General features: G+C 70.7%; 1 protein-coding gene across 1 annotated transcript in view; it reads left to right on the top strand.

Moving 5' to 3' along the window:
• Positions 1–18064, top strand: part of LOC140400091 (cation channel sperm-associated protein 1-like) — a 62558-nt gene that overhangs the window by 37725 nt on the left and 6769 nt on the right. The window contains exons 6-8 of the mRNA XM_072489565.1: positions 5767–5824; positions 8945–9035; positions 17243–17357. Of these exons, the coding sequence (XP_072345666.1) occupies positions 5767–5824; positions 8945–9035; positions 17243–17357 (264 nt within the window). The remainder of the gene's footprint in view (positions 1–5766; positions 5825–8944; positions 9036–17242; positions 17358–18064) is intronic.

Genomic DNA, 18064 nt, shown 5'->3' with positions numbered 1-18064 from the left:
GGTGGGCAGGACGGTGCGGTGGGCAGGACGGTGCGGGGGGCAGGACGGTGCGGTGGGCAGGACGGTGCGGGGGGCAGGACGGTGCGGTGGGCAGGACGGTGCGGTGGGCAGGATCGGTGCGGGGGGCAGGACGGTGCGGTGAGCAGGACGGTGCGGTGGGCAGGACGGTGCGGTGGGCAGGATCGGTGCGGTGGGCAGGACGGTGCGGTGGGCAGGATCGGTGCGGTGGGCAGGATCGGTGCGGTGGGCAGGACGGTGCGGTGGGCAGGATCGGTGCGGTGGGCAGGACGGTGCGGTGGGCAGGACGGTGCGGTGAGCAGGACGGTGCGGTGGGCAGGACGGTGCGGTGGGCAGGACGGTGCGGTGGGCAGGACGGTGCGGTGGGCAGGATCGGTGCGGTGGGCAGGATCGGTGCGGTGGGCAGGATCGGTGCGGTGGGCAGGATCGGTGCGGTGGGCAGGATCGGTGCGGGGGGCAGGACGGTGCGGTGGGCAGGATCGGTGCGGTGGGCAGGATCGGTGCGGTGGGCAGGACGGTGCGGTGGGCAGGACGGTGCGGTGGGCAGGATCGGTGCGGTGGGCAGGACGGTGCGGTGGGCAGGACGGTGCGGTGGGCAGGATCGGTGCGGTGGGCAGGATCGGTGCGGTGGGCAGGATCGGTGCGGTGGGCAGGACGGTGCGGTGGGCAGGACGGTGCGGTGGGCAGGACGGTGCGGTGGGCAGGATCGGTGCGGTGGGCAGGATCGGTGCGGTGGGCAGGACGGTGCGGTGGGCAGGACGGTGCGGTGGGCAGGACGGTGCGGTGGGCAGGATCGGTGCGGTGGGCAGGACGGTGCGGTGGGCAGGACGGTGCGGTGGGCAGGACGGTGCGGTGGGCAGGACGGTGCGATGGGCAGGATCGGTGCGGTGGGCAGGATCGGTGCGGTGGGCAGGACGGTGCGATGGGCAGGATCGGTGCGGTGGGCAGGACGGTGCGATGGGCAGGACGGTGCGGTGGGCAGGACGGTGCGATGGGCAGGATCGGTGCGGTGGGCAGGATCGGTGCGGTGGGCAGGACGGTGCGGTGGGCAGGACGGTGCGATGGGCAGGATCGGTGCGGTGGGCAGGATCGGTGCGGTGGGCAGGACGGTGCGATGGGCAGGATCGGTGCGGTGAGCAGGATCGGTGCGGTGGGCAGGATCGGTGCGGTGGGCAGGATCGGTGCGGTGGGCAGGATCGGTGCGGTGGGCAGGATCGGTGCGGTGGGCAGGATCGGTGCGGTGGGCAGGACGGTGTGTTGGGCAGGACGGTGCGGTGGGCGGATCGGTGCGGTGGGCGGGACGGTGCGGTGGGCAGGACGGCGCGGTGGGCAGGACGGTGCGGTGGGCAGGACGGTGCGGTGGGCAGGATCGGTGCGGTGGGCAGGACGGTGCGATGGGCAGGATCGGTGCGGTGAGCAGGATCGGTGCGGTGGGCAGGATCGGTGCGGTGGGCAGGATCGGTGCGGTGGGCAGGACGGTGCGGTGGGCAGGACGGTGCGGTGGGCAGGACGGTGCGGTGGGCAGGATCGGTGCGGTGAGCAGGACGGTGCGGTGAGCAGGACGGTGCGGTGGGCAGGACGGTGCGGTGGGCAGGACGGTGCGGTGGGCAGGACGGTGCGGTGGGCAGGACGGTGCGGTGGGCAGGATCGGTGCGGTGGGCAGGATCGGTGTGGTGGGCAGGACGGTGCGGTGGGCAGGACGGTGCGGTGGGCAGGATCGGTGCGGTGGGCAGGACGGTGCGGTGGGCAGGACGGTGCGGTGGGCAGGACGGTGCGGTGGGCAGGACGGTGCGGTGGGCAGGACGGTGCGGTGGGCAGGACGGTGCGGTGGGCAGGATCGGTGCGGTGGGCAGGATCGGTGTGGTGGGCAGGACGGTGCGGTGGGCAGGACGGTGCGGTGGGCAGGATCGGTGCGGGGGGCAGGACGGTGCGGTGGGCAGGACGGTGCGGTGGGCAGGACGGTGCGGTGGGCAGGATCGGTGCGGTGGGCAGGATCGGTGCGGTGGGCAGGATCGGTGCGGTGGGCAGGACGGTGCGGTGGGCAGGATCGGTGCGGTGGGCAGGACGGTGCGGTGGGCAGGACGGTGCGGTGGGCAGGATCGGTGCGGTGGGCAGGACGGTGTGGTGGGCAGGACGGTGCGGTGGGCAGGATCGGTGCGGTGGGCAGGATCGGTGCGGTGGGCAGGACGGTGCGGTGGGCAGGACGGTGCGGTGGGCAGGACGGTGCGGTGGGCAGGATCGGTGCGGTGGGCAGGATCGGTGCGGTGGGCAGGACGGTGCGGTGGGCAGGACGGTGCGGTGGGCAGGACGGTGCGGTGGGCAGGACGGTGCGGTGGGCAGGATCGGTGCGGTGGGCAGGACGGTGCGGTGGGCAGGATCGGTGCGGTGAGCAGGACGGTGCGGTGAGCAGGATCGGTGCGGTGGGCAGGATCGGTGCGGTGGGCAGGACGGTGCGGTGGGCAGGACGGTGCGGTGGGCAGGACGGTGCGGTGGGCAGGACGGTGCGGTGGGCAGGATCGGTGCGGTGGGCAGGATCGGTGCGGTGGGCAGGATCGGTGCGGTGGGCAGGATCGGTGCGGTGGGCAGGACGGTGCGGTGGGCAGGATCGGTGCGGTGGGCAGGACGGTGAGGTGGGCAGGATCGGTGTGGTGGGCAGGACGGTGCGGTGGGCAGGATCGGTGCGGTGGGCAGGATCGGTGTGGTGGGCAGGACGGTGCGGTGGGCAGGACGGTGCGGTGGGCAGGACGGTGCGGTGGGCAGGACGGTGCGGTGGGCAGGACGGTGCGGTGGGCAGGACGGTGCGGTGAGCAGGATCGGTGCGGTGGGCAGGATCGGTGCGGTGGGCAGGATCGGTGCGGTGGGCAGGATCGGTGCGGTGGGCAGGACGGTGCGGTGGGCAGGATCGGTGTGGTGGGCAGGACGGTGAGGTGGGCAGGATCGGTGCGGTGGGCAGGATCGGTGTGGTGGGCAGGACGGTGCGGTGGGCAGGATCGGTGCGGTGGGCAGGATCGGTGCGGTGAGCAGGATCGGTGCGGTGGGCAGGACGGTGCGGTGGGCAGGATCGGTGCGGTGGGCAGGAACGGTGCGGTGGGCAGGATCGGTGCGGGGGGCAGGACGGTGTGGTGGGCACGATCGGTGCGGTGGGCAGGACGGTGCGGTGGGCAGGATCGGTGCGGTGGGCAGGATCGGTGCGGTGGGCAGGATCGGTGCGGTGGGCAGGATCGGTGCGGTGGGCAGGATCGGTGCGGTGGGCAGGACGGTGCGGTGGGCAGGATCAGTGCAGTGGGCAGGATCGGTGCAGTGGGCAGGATCGGTGCGGTGGGCAGTGGGGGGGCAGTGGGGGGGCAGTGGGCAGGATGGTGCGGTGGGCAGGGCAGTGTGGGGGGGCAGTGGGCAGGGCGGTGGGGGAGGCAGTGGGCAGGGCGGTGTGGGGGGGCAGTGGGCAGGACAGTGCGGTAGGCAGGGCAGTGTGGGGGGGGCAGTGGGCAGGTCGGTGGGGGGGGCAGTGGGCAGGGCGGTGGGGGGGCAGTGGGCAGGTCGGTGGGGGGGCAGTGGGCAGGGCGGTGGGGGGCAGTGGGCAGGGCGTTGGGGGGTCAGTGGGCAGGGCGGTGGGGGGGGCGGTGGGGGGGGCAGTGGGCAGGACGGTGGGGGTGCAGTGGGCAGGGCGGTGGGGGGGCAGTGGGCAGGACGGTGCGGTGGGCAGGGCAGTGTGGGGGGGCAGTGGGCAGGGCGGTGGGGGGGCAGTGGGCAGGGTGGTGGGGGGGCAGTGGGCAGGGCGGTGTGGGGGGCAGTGGGCAGGACGGTGCGGTGGGCAGGGCAGTGTGGGGGGGCAGTGGGCAGGGCGGTGGGGGGGCAGTGGGCAGGGTGGTGGGGGGGCAGTGGGCAGGGCGGTGTGGGGGGCAGTGGGCAGGACGGTGCGGTGGGCAGGGCAGTGTGGGGGGGCAGTGGGCAGGGCGGTGGGGGGGCAGTGGGCAGGGTGGTGGGGGGGCAGTGGGCAGGGCGGTAGGGGGGCAGTGGGCAGGGCGTTGGGGGGGCAGTGGGCAGGGCGGTGGGGGGGCAGTGGGCAGGACGGTGGGGGGGCAGTGGGCAGGGCGGTGGGGGGGGGCAGTGGGCAGGACGGTGGGGGGGCAGTGGGCAGGGCGGTGTGGGGGGCAGTGGGCAGGACGGTGTGGGGGGCAGTGGGCAGGACGGTGTGGGGGGGCAGTGGGCAGGGCGGGGGGCAGTGGGCAGGGCGGTGGGGGGGCAGTGGGCAGGGTGGTGGGGGGGCAGTGGGCAAGACGGTGGGGGGACAGTGGGCTGGGCGGTGGGGGGGCAGTGGGCAGGGCAGTGGGGGGGCAGTGGGCAGGGCGGTGGGGGGGCAGTGGGCAGGGCGGTGGTGGGGGCAGTGGGCGGGACGGTGTGGGGGGCAGTGGGCAGGGCGGTGGGGGGGCAGTGGGCAGGGCGGTGGGGGGGCAGTGGGCAGGGCGGTGGCGGGGCAGTGGGCGGGGTGGTAGGGGGGGCAGTGGGCAGGGCGGTGGGGGGGCAGTGGGCAGGGCGGTCGGGGGGGCAGTGGGCAGGACGGTGTGGGGGGCAGTGGGCAGGACGGTGTGGGGGGCAGTGGGCAGGGCGGTGGGGGGGCAGTGGGCAGGGCGGTGGGGGGGCAGTGGGCAGGGCGGTGGCGGGGGCAGTGGGCGGGGCGGTAGGGGGGGCAGTGGGCAGGGCGGTGGGGGGGCAGTGGGCAGGGCGGTCAGGGGGCAGTGGGCAGACCGTTGTGAGGGGGCAGTGGGCAGCACGGTGTGGGGGAGCAGTGGGCAGGGCGGTGTGGGGGGGCAGTGGGCACGACGGTGTGGGGGGGCAGTGGGCAGGGCGGTGGGGGGGGCAGTGTGCAGGGCGGTGTGGGGGGCAGTGGGCAGGCGGTGGGGGGCAGTGGGCAGGGCGGTGTGGGGGGGGCAGTGGGCAGGACTGTGTGGGGGGCAGTGGGCAGGGCGGTCTGGGAGGGCAGTGGGGGGGCAGTGGGCAGGGGGCAGTGGGCAGGCCGGTGTGGGGGGCAGTGGGCAGGATGGTGCGGTGGGCAGGGCGGTGGGGGGGTCAGTGGGCAGGACGATGCGGTGGGCAGGGCAGTGTGGGGGGGCAGTGGGCAGGGCGGTGGGGGGGCAGTGGGCAGGGCGGTGGGGGAGGCAGTGGGCAGGGCGGTGTGGGGGGGCAGTGGGCAGGACAGTGCAGTGGGCAGGGCAGTGTGGGGGGGGCAGTGGGCAGGTCGTGGGGGGGGCAGTGGGCAGGGCGGTGGGGGGGCAGTGGGCAGGGCGGTGGGGGGCAGTGGGCAGGGCGTTGGGGGGGGCAGTGGGCAGGGCGGTGGGGGGGGCAGGGCGGTGGGGGGGGCAGGGCGGTGGGGGGGCAGTGGGCAGGACGGTGGGGGGGGCAGGGCGGTGGGGGGGCAGTGGGCAGGACGGTGGGGGGGGCAGGGCGGTGGTGGGGGCAGGGCGGTGGGGGGGGCAGTGGGCAGGGCGGTGGGGGGGCAGGGCGGTGGGGGGGGCAGGGCGGTGGGGGGGCAGGGCGGTGGGGGGGCAGTGGGCAGGACGGTGTGGGGGGCAGGGCGGTGGTGGGGGCAGGGCGGTGGGGGGGCAGGGCGGTGGTGGGGGCAGGGCGGTGGGGGGGGCAGTGGGCAGGACGGTGTGGGGGGCAGGGCGGTGGGGGGGGCATGGCGGTGGGGGGGCAGGGCGGTGGGGGGGGCAGTGGGCAGCGGGCTAACGCTGTGACTGCACCTTCCAGATGGCGCTGAGAAAAACGGACAGTCTGAGTGAGGAATTCGCCGACGCCCCTGGCAAAGGTACAGAGATTAACCCCCCCCCCCCCCTCCCGTCTGCCCGTCACTCCCGTCGCCCAAAAGGGAAGGAGTGGCGGCACGGCGGTTAGCACTGTTGCTTCACAGCGCCGGGGTCCCGGGTTCGATTCCCGGCTTGGGGCACTGTCTGTGCGGAGTCTGCACGTTCTCCCCCCCCGTGTCTGCGTGGGTTTCCTCCGGGCGCTCCGGTTTCCTCCCACAAGTCCCCGAAAGACGTGCTCGTTGGGTGAATTGGACATTCTGAATTCTCCCTCTGTGCCCCCGAACAGGCGCCGGAATGTGGCGACGAGGGGATTTTCACAGTAACTTCATTGCGGCGTTAATGTAAGCCCACTTGTGACAATAATAAAGATTAATATATTTGTTCCGTTGCCGAGCTTTCTGGTGCAGAAATTGCTGGTGTCCCCCCCCCCCCACCCCGTACCAGCCGGGTGGGTGACAGTGCGAGGTGCCCCCCCCGTACCAGCCGGGTGGGTGACAGTGCGAGGTGCCCCCCCCGTACCAGCCGGGTGGGTGACGGTGCGAGGCCCCCCCCGTACCAGCCGGGTGGGTGACGGTGCGAGGTGCCCCCCCCGTACCAGCCGGGTGGGTGACGGTGCGAGGTGCCCCCCCCCCGTACCAGCCGGGTGGGTGACGGTGCGAGGTGCCCCCCCGTACCAGCCGGGTGGGTGACAGTGCGAGGTGACCCCCCGTACCAGCCGGGTGGGTGACGGTGCGAGGCCCCCCCCCGTACCAGCCGGGTGGGTGACGGTGCGAGGTGCCCCCCCGTACCAGCCGGGTGGGTGACGGTGCGAGGTGCCCCCCCCCGTACCAGCCGGGTGGGTGACGGTGCGAGGTTCCCCCCCGTACCAGCCGGGTGGGTGACGGTGCGAGGTGCCCCCCCGTACCAGCCGGGTGGGTGACGGTGCGAGGTGCCCCCCCCCGTACCAGCCGGGTGGGTGACGGTGCGAGGTGCCCCCCCCGTACCAGCCGGGTGGGTGACGGTGTGAGGTGCCCCCCCCCGTACCAGCCGGGTGGGTGACAGTGCGAGGTGCCCCCCCCCGTACCAGCCGGGTGGGTGACGGTGCGAGGCCCCCCCCATACCAGCCGGGTGGGTGACAGCGCGAGGTGCCCCCCCGTACCAGCCGGGTGGGTGCCAGTGCGAGGTGCCCCCCCGTACCAGCCGGGTGGGTGACAGCGCGAGGTGCCCCCCGTACCAGCCGGGTGGGTGACGGTGCGAGGTGCCCCCCCCCGTACCAGCCGGGTGGGTGACGGTGCGAGGTGCCCCCCCCCGTACCAGCCGGATGGGTGACGGTGCGAGGTGCCCCCCCGTACCAGCCGGGTGGGTGACGGTGCGAGGTGCCCCCCCGTACCAGCCGGGTGGGTGACGGTGCGAGGTGCCCCCCCCCCGTACCAGCCGGGTGGGTGACGGTGCGAGGTGCCCCCCCCCGTACCAGCCGGGTGGGTGACAGTGCGAGGTGCCCCCCCGTACCAGCCGGGTGGGTGACGGTGCGAGGTGCCCCCCCCCCCGTACCAGCCGGGTGGGTGACGGTGCGAGGTGCCCCCCCCCGTACCAGCCGGATGGGTGACGGTGCGAGGTGCCCCCCCGTACCAGCCGGGTGGGTGACGGTGCGAGGTGCCCCCCCGTACCAGCCGGGTGGGTGACGGTGCGAGGTGCCCCCCCCCGTACCAGCCAGGTGGGTGACGGTGCGAGGTGCCCCCCCCCCGTACCAGCCGGGTGGGTGACAGTGCGAGGTGCCCCCCCGTACCAGCCGGGTGGGTGACGGTGCGAGGTGCCCCCCCCCGTACCAGCCGGGTGGGTGACGGTGCGAGGTGCCCCCCCCCGTACCAGCCGGGTGGGTGACGGTGCGAGGTGCCCCCCCCGTACCAGCCGGATGGGTGACGGTGCGAGGTGCCCCCCCGTACCAGCCAGGTGGGTGACAGTGCGAGGCCCCCCCCCCGTACCAGCCGGGTGGGTGACGGTGCGAGGTGCCCCCCCCCGTACCAGCCGGGTGGGTGACAGTGCGAGGTGCCCCCCCGTACCAGCCGGGTGGGTGTCAGTGCGAGGTGCCCCCCCCCCGTACCAGCCGGGTGGGTGACAGTGCGAGGTGCCCCCCGTACCAGCCGGGTGGGTGTCAGTGCGAGGTGCCCCCCCGTACCAGCCGGGTGGGTGACAGCGCGAGGTGCCCCCCCGTACCAGCCGGGTGGGTGACAGTGCGAGGCCCCCCCCCCGTACCAGCCGGGTGGGTGACAGTGCGTGGCCCCTCCCCCCGTACCAGCCGGGTGGGTGACAGTGCGAGGTGCCCCCCCCGTACCAGCCGGGTGGGTGACGGTGCGAGGTGCCGCCCCGTACCAGCCGGGTGGGTGACGGTGCGAGGTGCCCCCCCGTACCAGCCGGGTGGGTGACGGTGCGAGGTGCCCCCCCCCCGTACCAGCCGGGTGGGTGACAGCGCGAGACCACCCCCCGTACCAGCCGGGTGGGTGACAGTGCGAGGCCCCCCCCCCCTGTACCAGCCGGGTGGGTGACGGTGCGAGGTGCCCCCCCCGTACCAGCCGGGTGGGTGACGGTGCGAGGTGCCCCCCCGTACCAGCCGGGTGGGTGACGGTGCGAGGTGCCCCCCGTACCAGCCGGGTGGGTGACAGCGCGAGGCCGCCCCCCCCGTACCAGCCGGGTGGGTGACAGCGCGAGGCCGCCCCCCCCCCCGTACCAGCCGGGTGGGTGACAGCGCGAGGTGCCCCCCCCGTACCAGCCGGGTGGGTGACGGTGCGAGGCCCCCCCCCCGTACCAGCTGGGTGGGTGACGGTGAGAGGTGCCCCCCCCCCCCGTACCAGCCGGGTGGGTGACAGTGCGAGGTGCCCCCCCGTACCAGCCGGGTGGGTGACGGTGCGAGGGCCCCCCCCCCGTACCAGCCGGGTGGGTGACGGTGCGAGGTGCCCCCCCCGTACCAGCCGGGTGGGTGACAGTGCGAGGTGCCCCCCCCGTACCAGCCGGGTGGGTGACGGTGCGAGGGCCCCCCCCCCCGTACCAGCCGGGTGGGTGACAGTGCGAGGTGCCCCCCCCGTACCAGCTGGGTGGGTGACGGTGCGAGGTGCCCCCCCGTACCTGCCGAGTGGTTTGTGTTACAGCTGACGAGACGCAGCAGGAGAGGGAAGACGATGAGACATTTCTGATGAGGATCATCGACGAACATTACAGCGGGCAAAACCACACACCCAGGTCAGAGGGCACGGCGGGGGGGGGCACAACCACACACCCAGGTCAGAGGGCGGGGCGGGGGGGGGCACAACCACACACCCAGGTCAGAGGGCACGGCGGGGGGGGGCACAACCACACACCCAGGTCAGAGGGCGCGGCGGGGGCACAATCACACACCCAGGTCAGAGGGCACGGCGGGGGGGGCACAATCACACACCCAGGTCAGAGGGCACGGCGGGGGGGGCACAATCACACACCCAGGTCAGAGGGCGCGGCGGGGGGGGGCACAATCACACACCCAGGTCAGAGGGCACGGCGAGGCGGGGGGCACAATCACACACCCAGGTCAGAGGGCACGGCGGGGGCAAAATCACACACCCAGGTCAGAGGGCACGGCGAGGGGGGGGCACAATCACACACCCAGGTCAGAGGGCACGGCGGGGCGGGGGGCACAATCACACACCCAGGTCAGAGGGCGCGGCGGGGGGGGGGCACAATCACACACCCAGGTCAGAGGGCACGGCGGGGGGGGCACAATCACACACCCAGGTCAGAGGGCGCGGCGGGTGGGGGGCACAATCACACACCCAGGTCAGAGGGCACGGCGGGGGGGGCACAATCACACACCCAGGTCAGAGGGCGCGGCGGGTGGGGGGCACAATCACACACCCAGGTCAGAGGGCACGGCGGGGAGGGGGGGGCACAATCACACACCCAGGTCAGAGGGCGCGGCGGGGGCACAATCACACACCCAGGTCAGAGGGCGCGGCGGGGGGGGCACAATCACACACCCAGGTCAGAGGGCACGGCGGGGGGGGGGGCACAATCACACACCCAGGTCAGAGGGCACGGCGGGGGCACAATCACACACCCAGGTCAGAGGGCGCGGCGGGGGCACAATCACACACCCAGGTCAGAGGGCACGGCGGGGGGGGCACAATCACACACCCAGGTCAGAGGGCACGGCGGGGGGGGGACAATCACACACCCAGGTCAGAGGGCACGGCGGGGGGGGCACAATCACACACCCAGGTCAGAGGGCACGGCAGGGGGGGGGCACAATCACACACCCAGGTCAGAGGGCACGGCGGGGGCACAATCACACACCCAGGTCAGAGGGCACGGCGGGGGGGCACAATCACACACCCAGGTCAGAGGGCACGGCGGGGGGGGGGGACAATCACACACCCAGGTCAGAGGGCACGGCGGGGGGGGCACAATCACACACCCAGGTCAGAGGGCACGGCGGGGGGGGGCACAATCACACACCCAGGTCAGAGGGCACGGCGGGGGGTGGGGCACAATCACACACCCAGGTCAGAGGGCACGGCGGGGGGGGGGACAATCACACACCCAGGTCAGAGGGCACGGCGGGGGGGGCACAATCACACACCCAGGTCAGAGGGCACGGCGGGGGGGGGGCACAATCACACACCCAGGTCAGAGGGCACGGCGGGGGGGGGGGCACAATCACACACCCAGGTCAGAGGGCACGGCGGGGGGGGGGCACAATCACACACCCAGGTCAGAGGGCACGGCGGGGGGGGGCACAATCACACACCCAGGTCAGAGGGCACGGCGGGGGGGGGGCACAATCACACACCCAGGTCAGAGGGCACGGCGGGGGGGGGCACAATCACACACCCAGGTCAGAGGGCACGGCGGGGGGGGGGGCACAATCACACACCCAGGTCAGAGGGCACGGCGGGGGGGGCACAATCACACACCCAGGTCAGAGGGCACGGCGGGGGGGGGCACAATCACACACCCAGGTCAGAGGGCACGGCGGGGGGGGGGGCACAATCACACACCCAGGTCAGAGGGCGAGGCGGGGGGGGGGCACAATCACACACCACGGTCAGAGGGCACGGCGGGGGCACAATCACACACCCAGGTCAGAGGGCACGGCGGGGGCACAATCACACACCCAGGTCAGAGGGCACAGCGGGGGGGACGACAATCACACACCCAGGTCAGAGGGCACGGCGGGGGGGGGGCACAATCACACACCCAGGTCAGAGGGCACGGCGGGGGGGGGCACAATCACACACCCAGGTCAGAGGGCACGGCGGGGGGGGGCACAATCACACAGTCAGGTCAGAGGGCACAGCGGGGGCACAATCACACACCCAGGTCAGAGGGCGGGGCGGGGGGGGGCACAATCACACACCCAGGTCAGAGGGCGGGGCGGGGGGGGGCACAATCACACACCCAGGTCAGAGGGCACGGCAGGGGGGGGCACAATCACACACCCAGGTCAGAGGGCACGGCGGGGGCACAATCACACACCCAGGTCAGAGGGCGGGGCGGGGGGGGCACAATCACACACCCAGGTCAGAGGGCGGGGCGGGGGGGGGGCACAATCACACACCCAGGTCAGAGGGCACGGCGGGGGCACAATCACACACCCAGGTCAGAGGGCGGGGCGGGGGGGGCACAATCACACACCCAGGTCAGAGGGCACGGCGGGGGCACAATCATACACCCAGGTCAGAGGGCGGGGCGGGGGGGGGCACAATCACACACCCAGGTCAGAGGGCACGGCGGGGGCACAATCACACACCCAGGTCAGAGGGCGCGGCGGGGGGGGCACAATCACACACCCAGGTCAGAGAGCACGGCGGGGGGGACGACAATCACACACCCAGGTCAGAGGGCACGGCGGGGGCACAATCACACACCCAGGTCAGAGGGCACGGCGGGGGCACAATCACACACCCAGGTCAGAGGGCACGGCGGGGGGGGGCACAATCACACACCCAGGTCAGAGGGCGAGGCGGGGGCACAATCACACACCCAGGTCAGAGGGCACGGCGGGGGGGACGACAATCACACACCCAGGTCAGAGGGCGCGGCGGGGGGGACGACAATCACACACCCAGGTCAGAGGGCACGGCGCGAGGAGGGGCACAATCACACACCCAGGTCAGAGGGCACGGCGGGAGGAGGGGCACAATCACACACCCAGGTCAGAGGGCACGGCGAGGGGGGGGCAAAATCACACACCCAGGTCAGAGGGCGCGGCGGGGGGGGGCACAATCACACACCCAGGTCAGAGGGCGCGGCGGGGGCACAATCACACACCCAGGTCAGAGGGCGCGGCGAGGGGGGCCACAATCACACACCCAGGTCAGAGGGCACGGCGGGGGCACAATCACACACCCAGGTCAGAGGGCGCGGCGAGGGGGGGGCACAATCACACACCCAGGTCAGAGGGCACGGCGGGGCGGGGGCAAAATCACACACCCAGGTCAGAGGGCACGGCGGGGGCAAAATCACACACCCAGGTCAGAGGGCACGGCGGGGGCACAATCACACACCCAGGTCAGAGGGCACGGCGGGGCGGGGGGGGCAAAATCACACACCCAGGTCAGAGGGCGGGGCGGGGGCACAATCACACACCCAGGTCAGAGGGCACGGCGGGGGCACAATCACACACCCAGGTCAGAGGGCGCGGCGAGGGGGGGGCAAAATCACACACCCAGGTCAGAGGGCGGGGCGGGGGCACAATCACACACCCAGGTCAGAGGGCACGGCGGGGGGGGCACAATCACACACCCAGGTCAGAGAGCGCGGCGAGGGGGGGGCAAAATCACACACCCAGGTCAGAGGGCACGGCGGGGGGGGGCACAATCACACACCCAGGTCAGAGGGCACGGCGGGGGCACAATCACACACCCAGGTCAGAGGGCGCGGCGGGGGCACAAACACACACCCAGGTCAGAGGGCACGGCGGGGGGGGGCACACTCACACACCCAGGTCAGAGGGCGCGGCGGGGGCACAAACACACACCCAGGTCAGAGGGCACGGCGGGGGCACAATCACACACCCAGGTCAGGGGGCGCGGCGGGGGGGGCACAACCACACACCCAGGTCAGAGGGCGGGGCGGGGGGGGGGCACAATCACACACCCAGGTCAGAGGGCGGGGCGGGGAGGGCACAATCACACACCCAGGTCAGAGGGCACGGCAGGGGGGGGCACAATCACACACCCAGGTCAGAGGGCGGGGCGGGGGGGGGGACAATCACACACCCAGGTCAGAGGGCACGGCGGGGGGGGCACAAACACACACCCAGGTCAGAGGGCGGGGCGGGGGCACAATCACACACCCAGGTCAGAGGGCGCGGCGGGGGGGGGGCACAAACACACACCCAGGTCAGAGGGCGCGGCGGGGGGGGGGCACAACCACACACCCAGGTCAGAGGGCACGGCGGGGGGGGGCACAATCACACACCCAGGTCAGAGGGCACGGCGGGGGCACAATCACACACCCAGGTCAGAGGGCACGGCAGGGGGGGGCACAACCACACACCCAGGTCAGAGGGCACGGCGGGGGGGGGACAATCACACACCCAGGTCAGAGGGCGGGGCGGGGGGGGCACAATCATACACCCAGGTCAGAGGGCACGGCGGGGGCACAATCACACACCCAGGTCAGAGGGCGCGGCGGGGGGGGGGGGGCACAATCACACACCCAGGTCAGAGGGCACGGCGGGGGCACAATCACACACCCAGGTCAGAGGGCGGGGCGGGGGGGGGCACAATCATACACCCAGGTCAGAGGGCACGGCGGGGGCACAACCACACACCCAGGTCAGAAGGCACGGCGGGGGGGGGGGCACAATCACACACCCAGGCCAGAGGGCACAGCGGGGGGGGCACAATCATACACCCAGGTCAGAGGGCACGGCGGGGGCACAATCACACACCCAGGTCAGAGGGCGCGGCGGGGGGGGCACAACCACACACCCAGGTCAGAGGGCACGGCGGGGGGGGGCACAACCACACACCCAGGTCAGAGGGCGCGGCGGGGGGGGCACAATCACACACCCAGGTCAGAGGGCACGGCGGGCGGGGCATAATCACACACCCAGGTCAGAGGGCACGGCGGGGGGGCACAATCACACACCCAGGTCAGAGGGCGCAGCGGGGGCACAATCACACACCCAGGTCAGAGGGCACAGCGGGGGGGGGCACAACCACACACCCAGGTCAGAGGGCGCGGCGGGGGGCACAATCACACACCCAGTTCAGAGGGCGCGGCGGGGGGGGGGGCACAATCACACACCCAGGTCAAAGGGCGCGCCGGGGGCACAATCACACACCCAGGTCAGAGGGCGCGGCGGGGGCACAATCACACACCCAGGTCAGATGGCGCGGCGGGGTGGGGTCACAATCACACACCCAGGTCAGAGGGCGCGGCGGGGGGGGGGGCACGATCACACACCTAGGTCAGAGGGCGCAGTGGGGGTCAGTAATAAGGGAGTGCCGCACTGTCAGAGGGTCAGTACTGAGGGAGTGCCGCACTGTCAGAGAGTGAGTACTGAGGGAGTGCCGCACTGTCAGAGGGTCAGTACTGAGGGAGTACCGCACTGTCAGAGGGTCAGTACTGAGGGAGTGCCGCACTGTCAGAGAGTGAGTACTGAGGGAGTGCCGCACTGTCAGAGGGTCAGTACTGAGGGAGTGCCGCACTGTCAGAGGGTCAGTACTGAGGGAGTACCGCACTGTCAGAGGGTCAGTACTGAGGGAGTGCCGCAGTGTCAGAGGGTCAGTTCTGAGGGAGTGCCGCACTGTCAGAGGGTCAGTACTGAGGGAGTGCCGCACTGTCAGAGGGTCAGTACTGTGGGAGCGCCGCACTGTCAGAGGGTCGGTACTGAGGGAGTGCCGCACTGTCAGAGGGTCAGTACTGAGGGAGTGCCGCACTGTCGGCGGGTCAGTACTGAGGGAGTGCTGCACTGTCAGAGGGTCAGTACTGAGGGAGTGCCGCACTGTCAGAGGGTCAGTACTGATAGAGTGCCGCAGTGTCAGAGTGTCAGGACTGAGGGAGCCGTCCTGTCAGAGGGTCAGTACTGAGGGAGTGCCGCACTGTCAGAGGGTCAGTACTGAGGGAGTGCCGCACTGTCAGAGGGTCAGTACTGAGGGAGTGTTGCACTGTCAGAGGGTCAGTACTGAGGGAGTGCCGCACTGTCAGAGGGTCAGTACTGAGGGAGTGCCGCACTGTCAGAGGGTCAGTACTGAGGGAGTGCCGCACTGTCAGAGGGTCAGTACTGAGGGAGTGCTGCACTGTCAGAGGGTCAGTACTGAGGGAGTGCTGCACTGTCAGAGGGTCAGTACTGAGGGAGTGCCGCACTGTCAGAGGGTCAGTACTGAGGGAGTGCCGCAGTGTCGGAGGGTCAGTACTGAGGGAGTGCCGCACTGTCAGAGGGTCAGTACTGAGGGAGTGCTGCACTGTCAGAGGGTCAGTACTGATTGAGTGCTGCGCTGTCAGAGGGTCAGTACTGAGGGAGGGCCGCACTGTCAGAGGGTCAGTACTGAGGGAGTGCTGCACTGTCAGAGGGTCAGTACTGAGGGAGGGCCGCACTGTCAGAGGGTCAGTACTGAGGGAGTGCTGCACTGTAAGAGGGTCAGTGCTGAGGGAGTGCCGCACTGTCAGAGGGTCAGTACTGAGGGAGTGCCGCACTGTCAGTGGGTCAGTACTGAGGGAGTGCCGCACTGTCCGAGGGTCAGTACTGAGGGAGTGCCGCACTGTCAGAGGGTCAGTACTGAGTGAGTGCTGCACTGTCAGAGGGTCAGTACTGAGGGTGTGCTGCACTGTCAGAGGGTCAGTACTGAGGGAGTGCCGCACTGTCAGAGGGTCAGTACTGAGGGAGTGCCGCACTGTCAGAGGGTCAGTGCTGAGGGAGTGCCGCAGTGTCAGAGGGTCAGTTCTGAGGGAGTGCCGCACTGTGACAGGGTGAGTGCTGAGGGAGTGCCGCACTGTCAGAGGGTCAGTACTGAGGGAGTGCCGCACTGTCAGAGGGTCAGTACTGAGGGAGCGCCGCACTGTCAGAGGGTCAGTACTGAGGGAGTGCCGCACTGTCAGAGGGTCAGTACAGAGGGAGTGCCGCACTGTCAGAGGGTCAGTACTGAGGGAGTGCCGCACTGTCAGAGGGTCAGTACTGAGGGAGCGCCGCACTGTCAGAGGGTCAGTACTGAGGGAGTGCCGCACTGTCGGAGGGTCAGTACTGAGGGAGTGCCGGACTGTCAGAGGGTCAGTACTGAGGCAGTGACGCACTGTCAGAGGGTCAGTACTGAGGGAGTGCCGCACTGTCAGAGGGTCAGTACTGAGGGAGTGCCGCACTGTCAGAGGGTCAGTACTGAGGGAGTGCCGCTGTGTCGGAGTGTCAGTACTGAGGGAGTGCCGCACTGTCCGAGGGTCAGTACTGAGGGAGTGCCGCACTGTCAGAGGGTCAGTACTGAGGGAGTGCTGCACTGTCAGAGGGTCAGTAGTGAGGGAGTGCCGCACTGTCGGAGGGTCAGTACTGAGGGAGTGCCGGACTGTCAGAGGGTCAGTACTGAGGCAGTGACGCACTGTCAGAGGGTCAGTACTGAGGGAGTGCCGCACTGTCAGAGGGTCAGTACTGAGGGAGTGCCGCACTGTCAGAGGGTCAGTACTGAGGGAGTGCCGCACTGTCAGAGGGTCAGTACTGAGGGAGCGCCGCACTGTCAGAGGGTCAGTACTGAGGGAGTGCCGCTGTGTCGGAGTGTCAGTACTGAGGGAGTGCCGCACTGTCCGAGGGTCAGTACTGAGGGAGTGCCGCACTGTCAGAGGGTCAGTGCTGATGGAGTGCTGCACTGTCAGAGGATCAGTACTGAGGGAGTGCCGCACTGTCACAGGGTGAGTGCTGAGGGAGTGCCGCACTGTCAGAGGTTCAGTACTGAGGGAGTGCCGCACTGTCAGAGGGTCAGTACTGAGGGAGCGCCGCACTGTCAGAGGGTCAGTACTGAGGGAGTGCCGCACTGTCAGAGGGTCAGTACTGAGGGAGCGCCGCACTGTCAGAGGGTCAGTACTGAGGGAGTGCCGCACTGTCAGAGGGTCAGTACTGAGGGAGTGCTGCACTGTCAGAGGGTCAGTACTGAGGGAGTGCCGCACTGTCAGAGGGTCAGTACTGAGGGAGTGCTGCACTGTCAGAGGGTCAGTACTGAGGGAGAGCCGCACTGTCAGACGGTCAGTACTGAGGGAGAGCTGCACTGTCAGAGGGTCAGTACTGAGGGAGTGCCGCACTGTCAGAGGGTCAGTACTGAGGGTGTGCTGCACTGTCAGAGGGTCAGTACTGAGGGAAAGCCGCACTGTCAGACGGTCAGTACTGAGGGAGTGCCGCTGTGTCGGAGGGTGGTTTCGGGTGCATGGGGCTGTATTCCGTTGCCTGTGATGTGTGAGGTGGTCGGAATCCTTGTCTTTTTCAGGGAGAAGATGTTAATCTTTTACTGTTTCCAGTTGCTGGCAGCGATTGAGCACAATCTGTACGTGTTTCAGACGCAGCACACCATCCTGAGTGAGACCATTGACTGCTTCTTCGAGGTAACGATGACCAAGGTCACACACAGTGCCCAGTGAGAGCTCGAGCCCCCGCCAGCCTCGCGGGGAGGGGGTGGGAACATGAATCCCAGCCTCACCAGCACCACGCCGGGGGAGCCGGTCTTCAGCTGGAGTCCGGCACAGGGCTCAGGGTGATGCACACCATGGTTGAGCAACCTGGGGGGGTGGAGAGGTTAAGGAGGGGTCACTGCGATGACCCCTGCCCCCTTGGGTTGATCCTATCTCGATGAGGTGAGGAGAGGGTGATGATGCGGGGTTTTACGGTGAGGGGGGGGTTTCACGGTGAGGGGGGGTCATGGTGAGGGGGGTTTCACGGTGAGGGGGGGTTTCACGGTGAGGGGGGTTTCACGGTGGGGGGGGTTTCACGGTGATGGGGGTTTCACGGTGAGGGGGGTTTCACGGTGAGGGGGGGTTTCACGGTGAGGGGGGTTCGGGGTTTCACGGTGAGGGGGGGTCGCGGTGAGGGGGGCCCGCGGTGAGGGGGTCTGCGGTGAGGGGGGTCCGCGGTGAGGGGGTCTACGATGAGGGGGGTCCACGGTGAGGGGGTCTACGGTGAGGGGGGTCCACGGTGAGGGGGGTTTCGGGGTGAGGGGGGGTTTGGGGTGAGGGTGGTCCGCGGTGAGGGGGGTCCGCGGTGAGGGGGGTCCGCGGTGAGGGGGGTCCGCGGTGAGGGGGGTCCGCGGTGAGGG

Source organism: Scyliorhinus torazame, chromosome 24 (genome assembly GCF_047496885.1).
Source record: "Scyliorhinus torazame isolate Kashiwa2021f chromosome 24, sScyTor2.1, whole genome shotgun sequence".
NCBI classification, from domain to species: Eukaryota; Metazoa; Chordata; class Chondrichthyes; order Carcharhiniformes; family Scyliorhinidae; genus Scyliorhinus; species Scyliorhinus torazame.
This window is presented reverse-complemented; position numbering and strand designations above follow the sequence as displayed.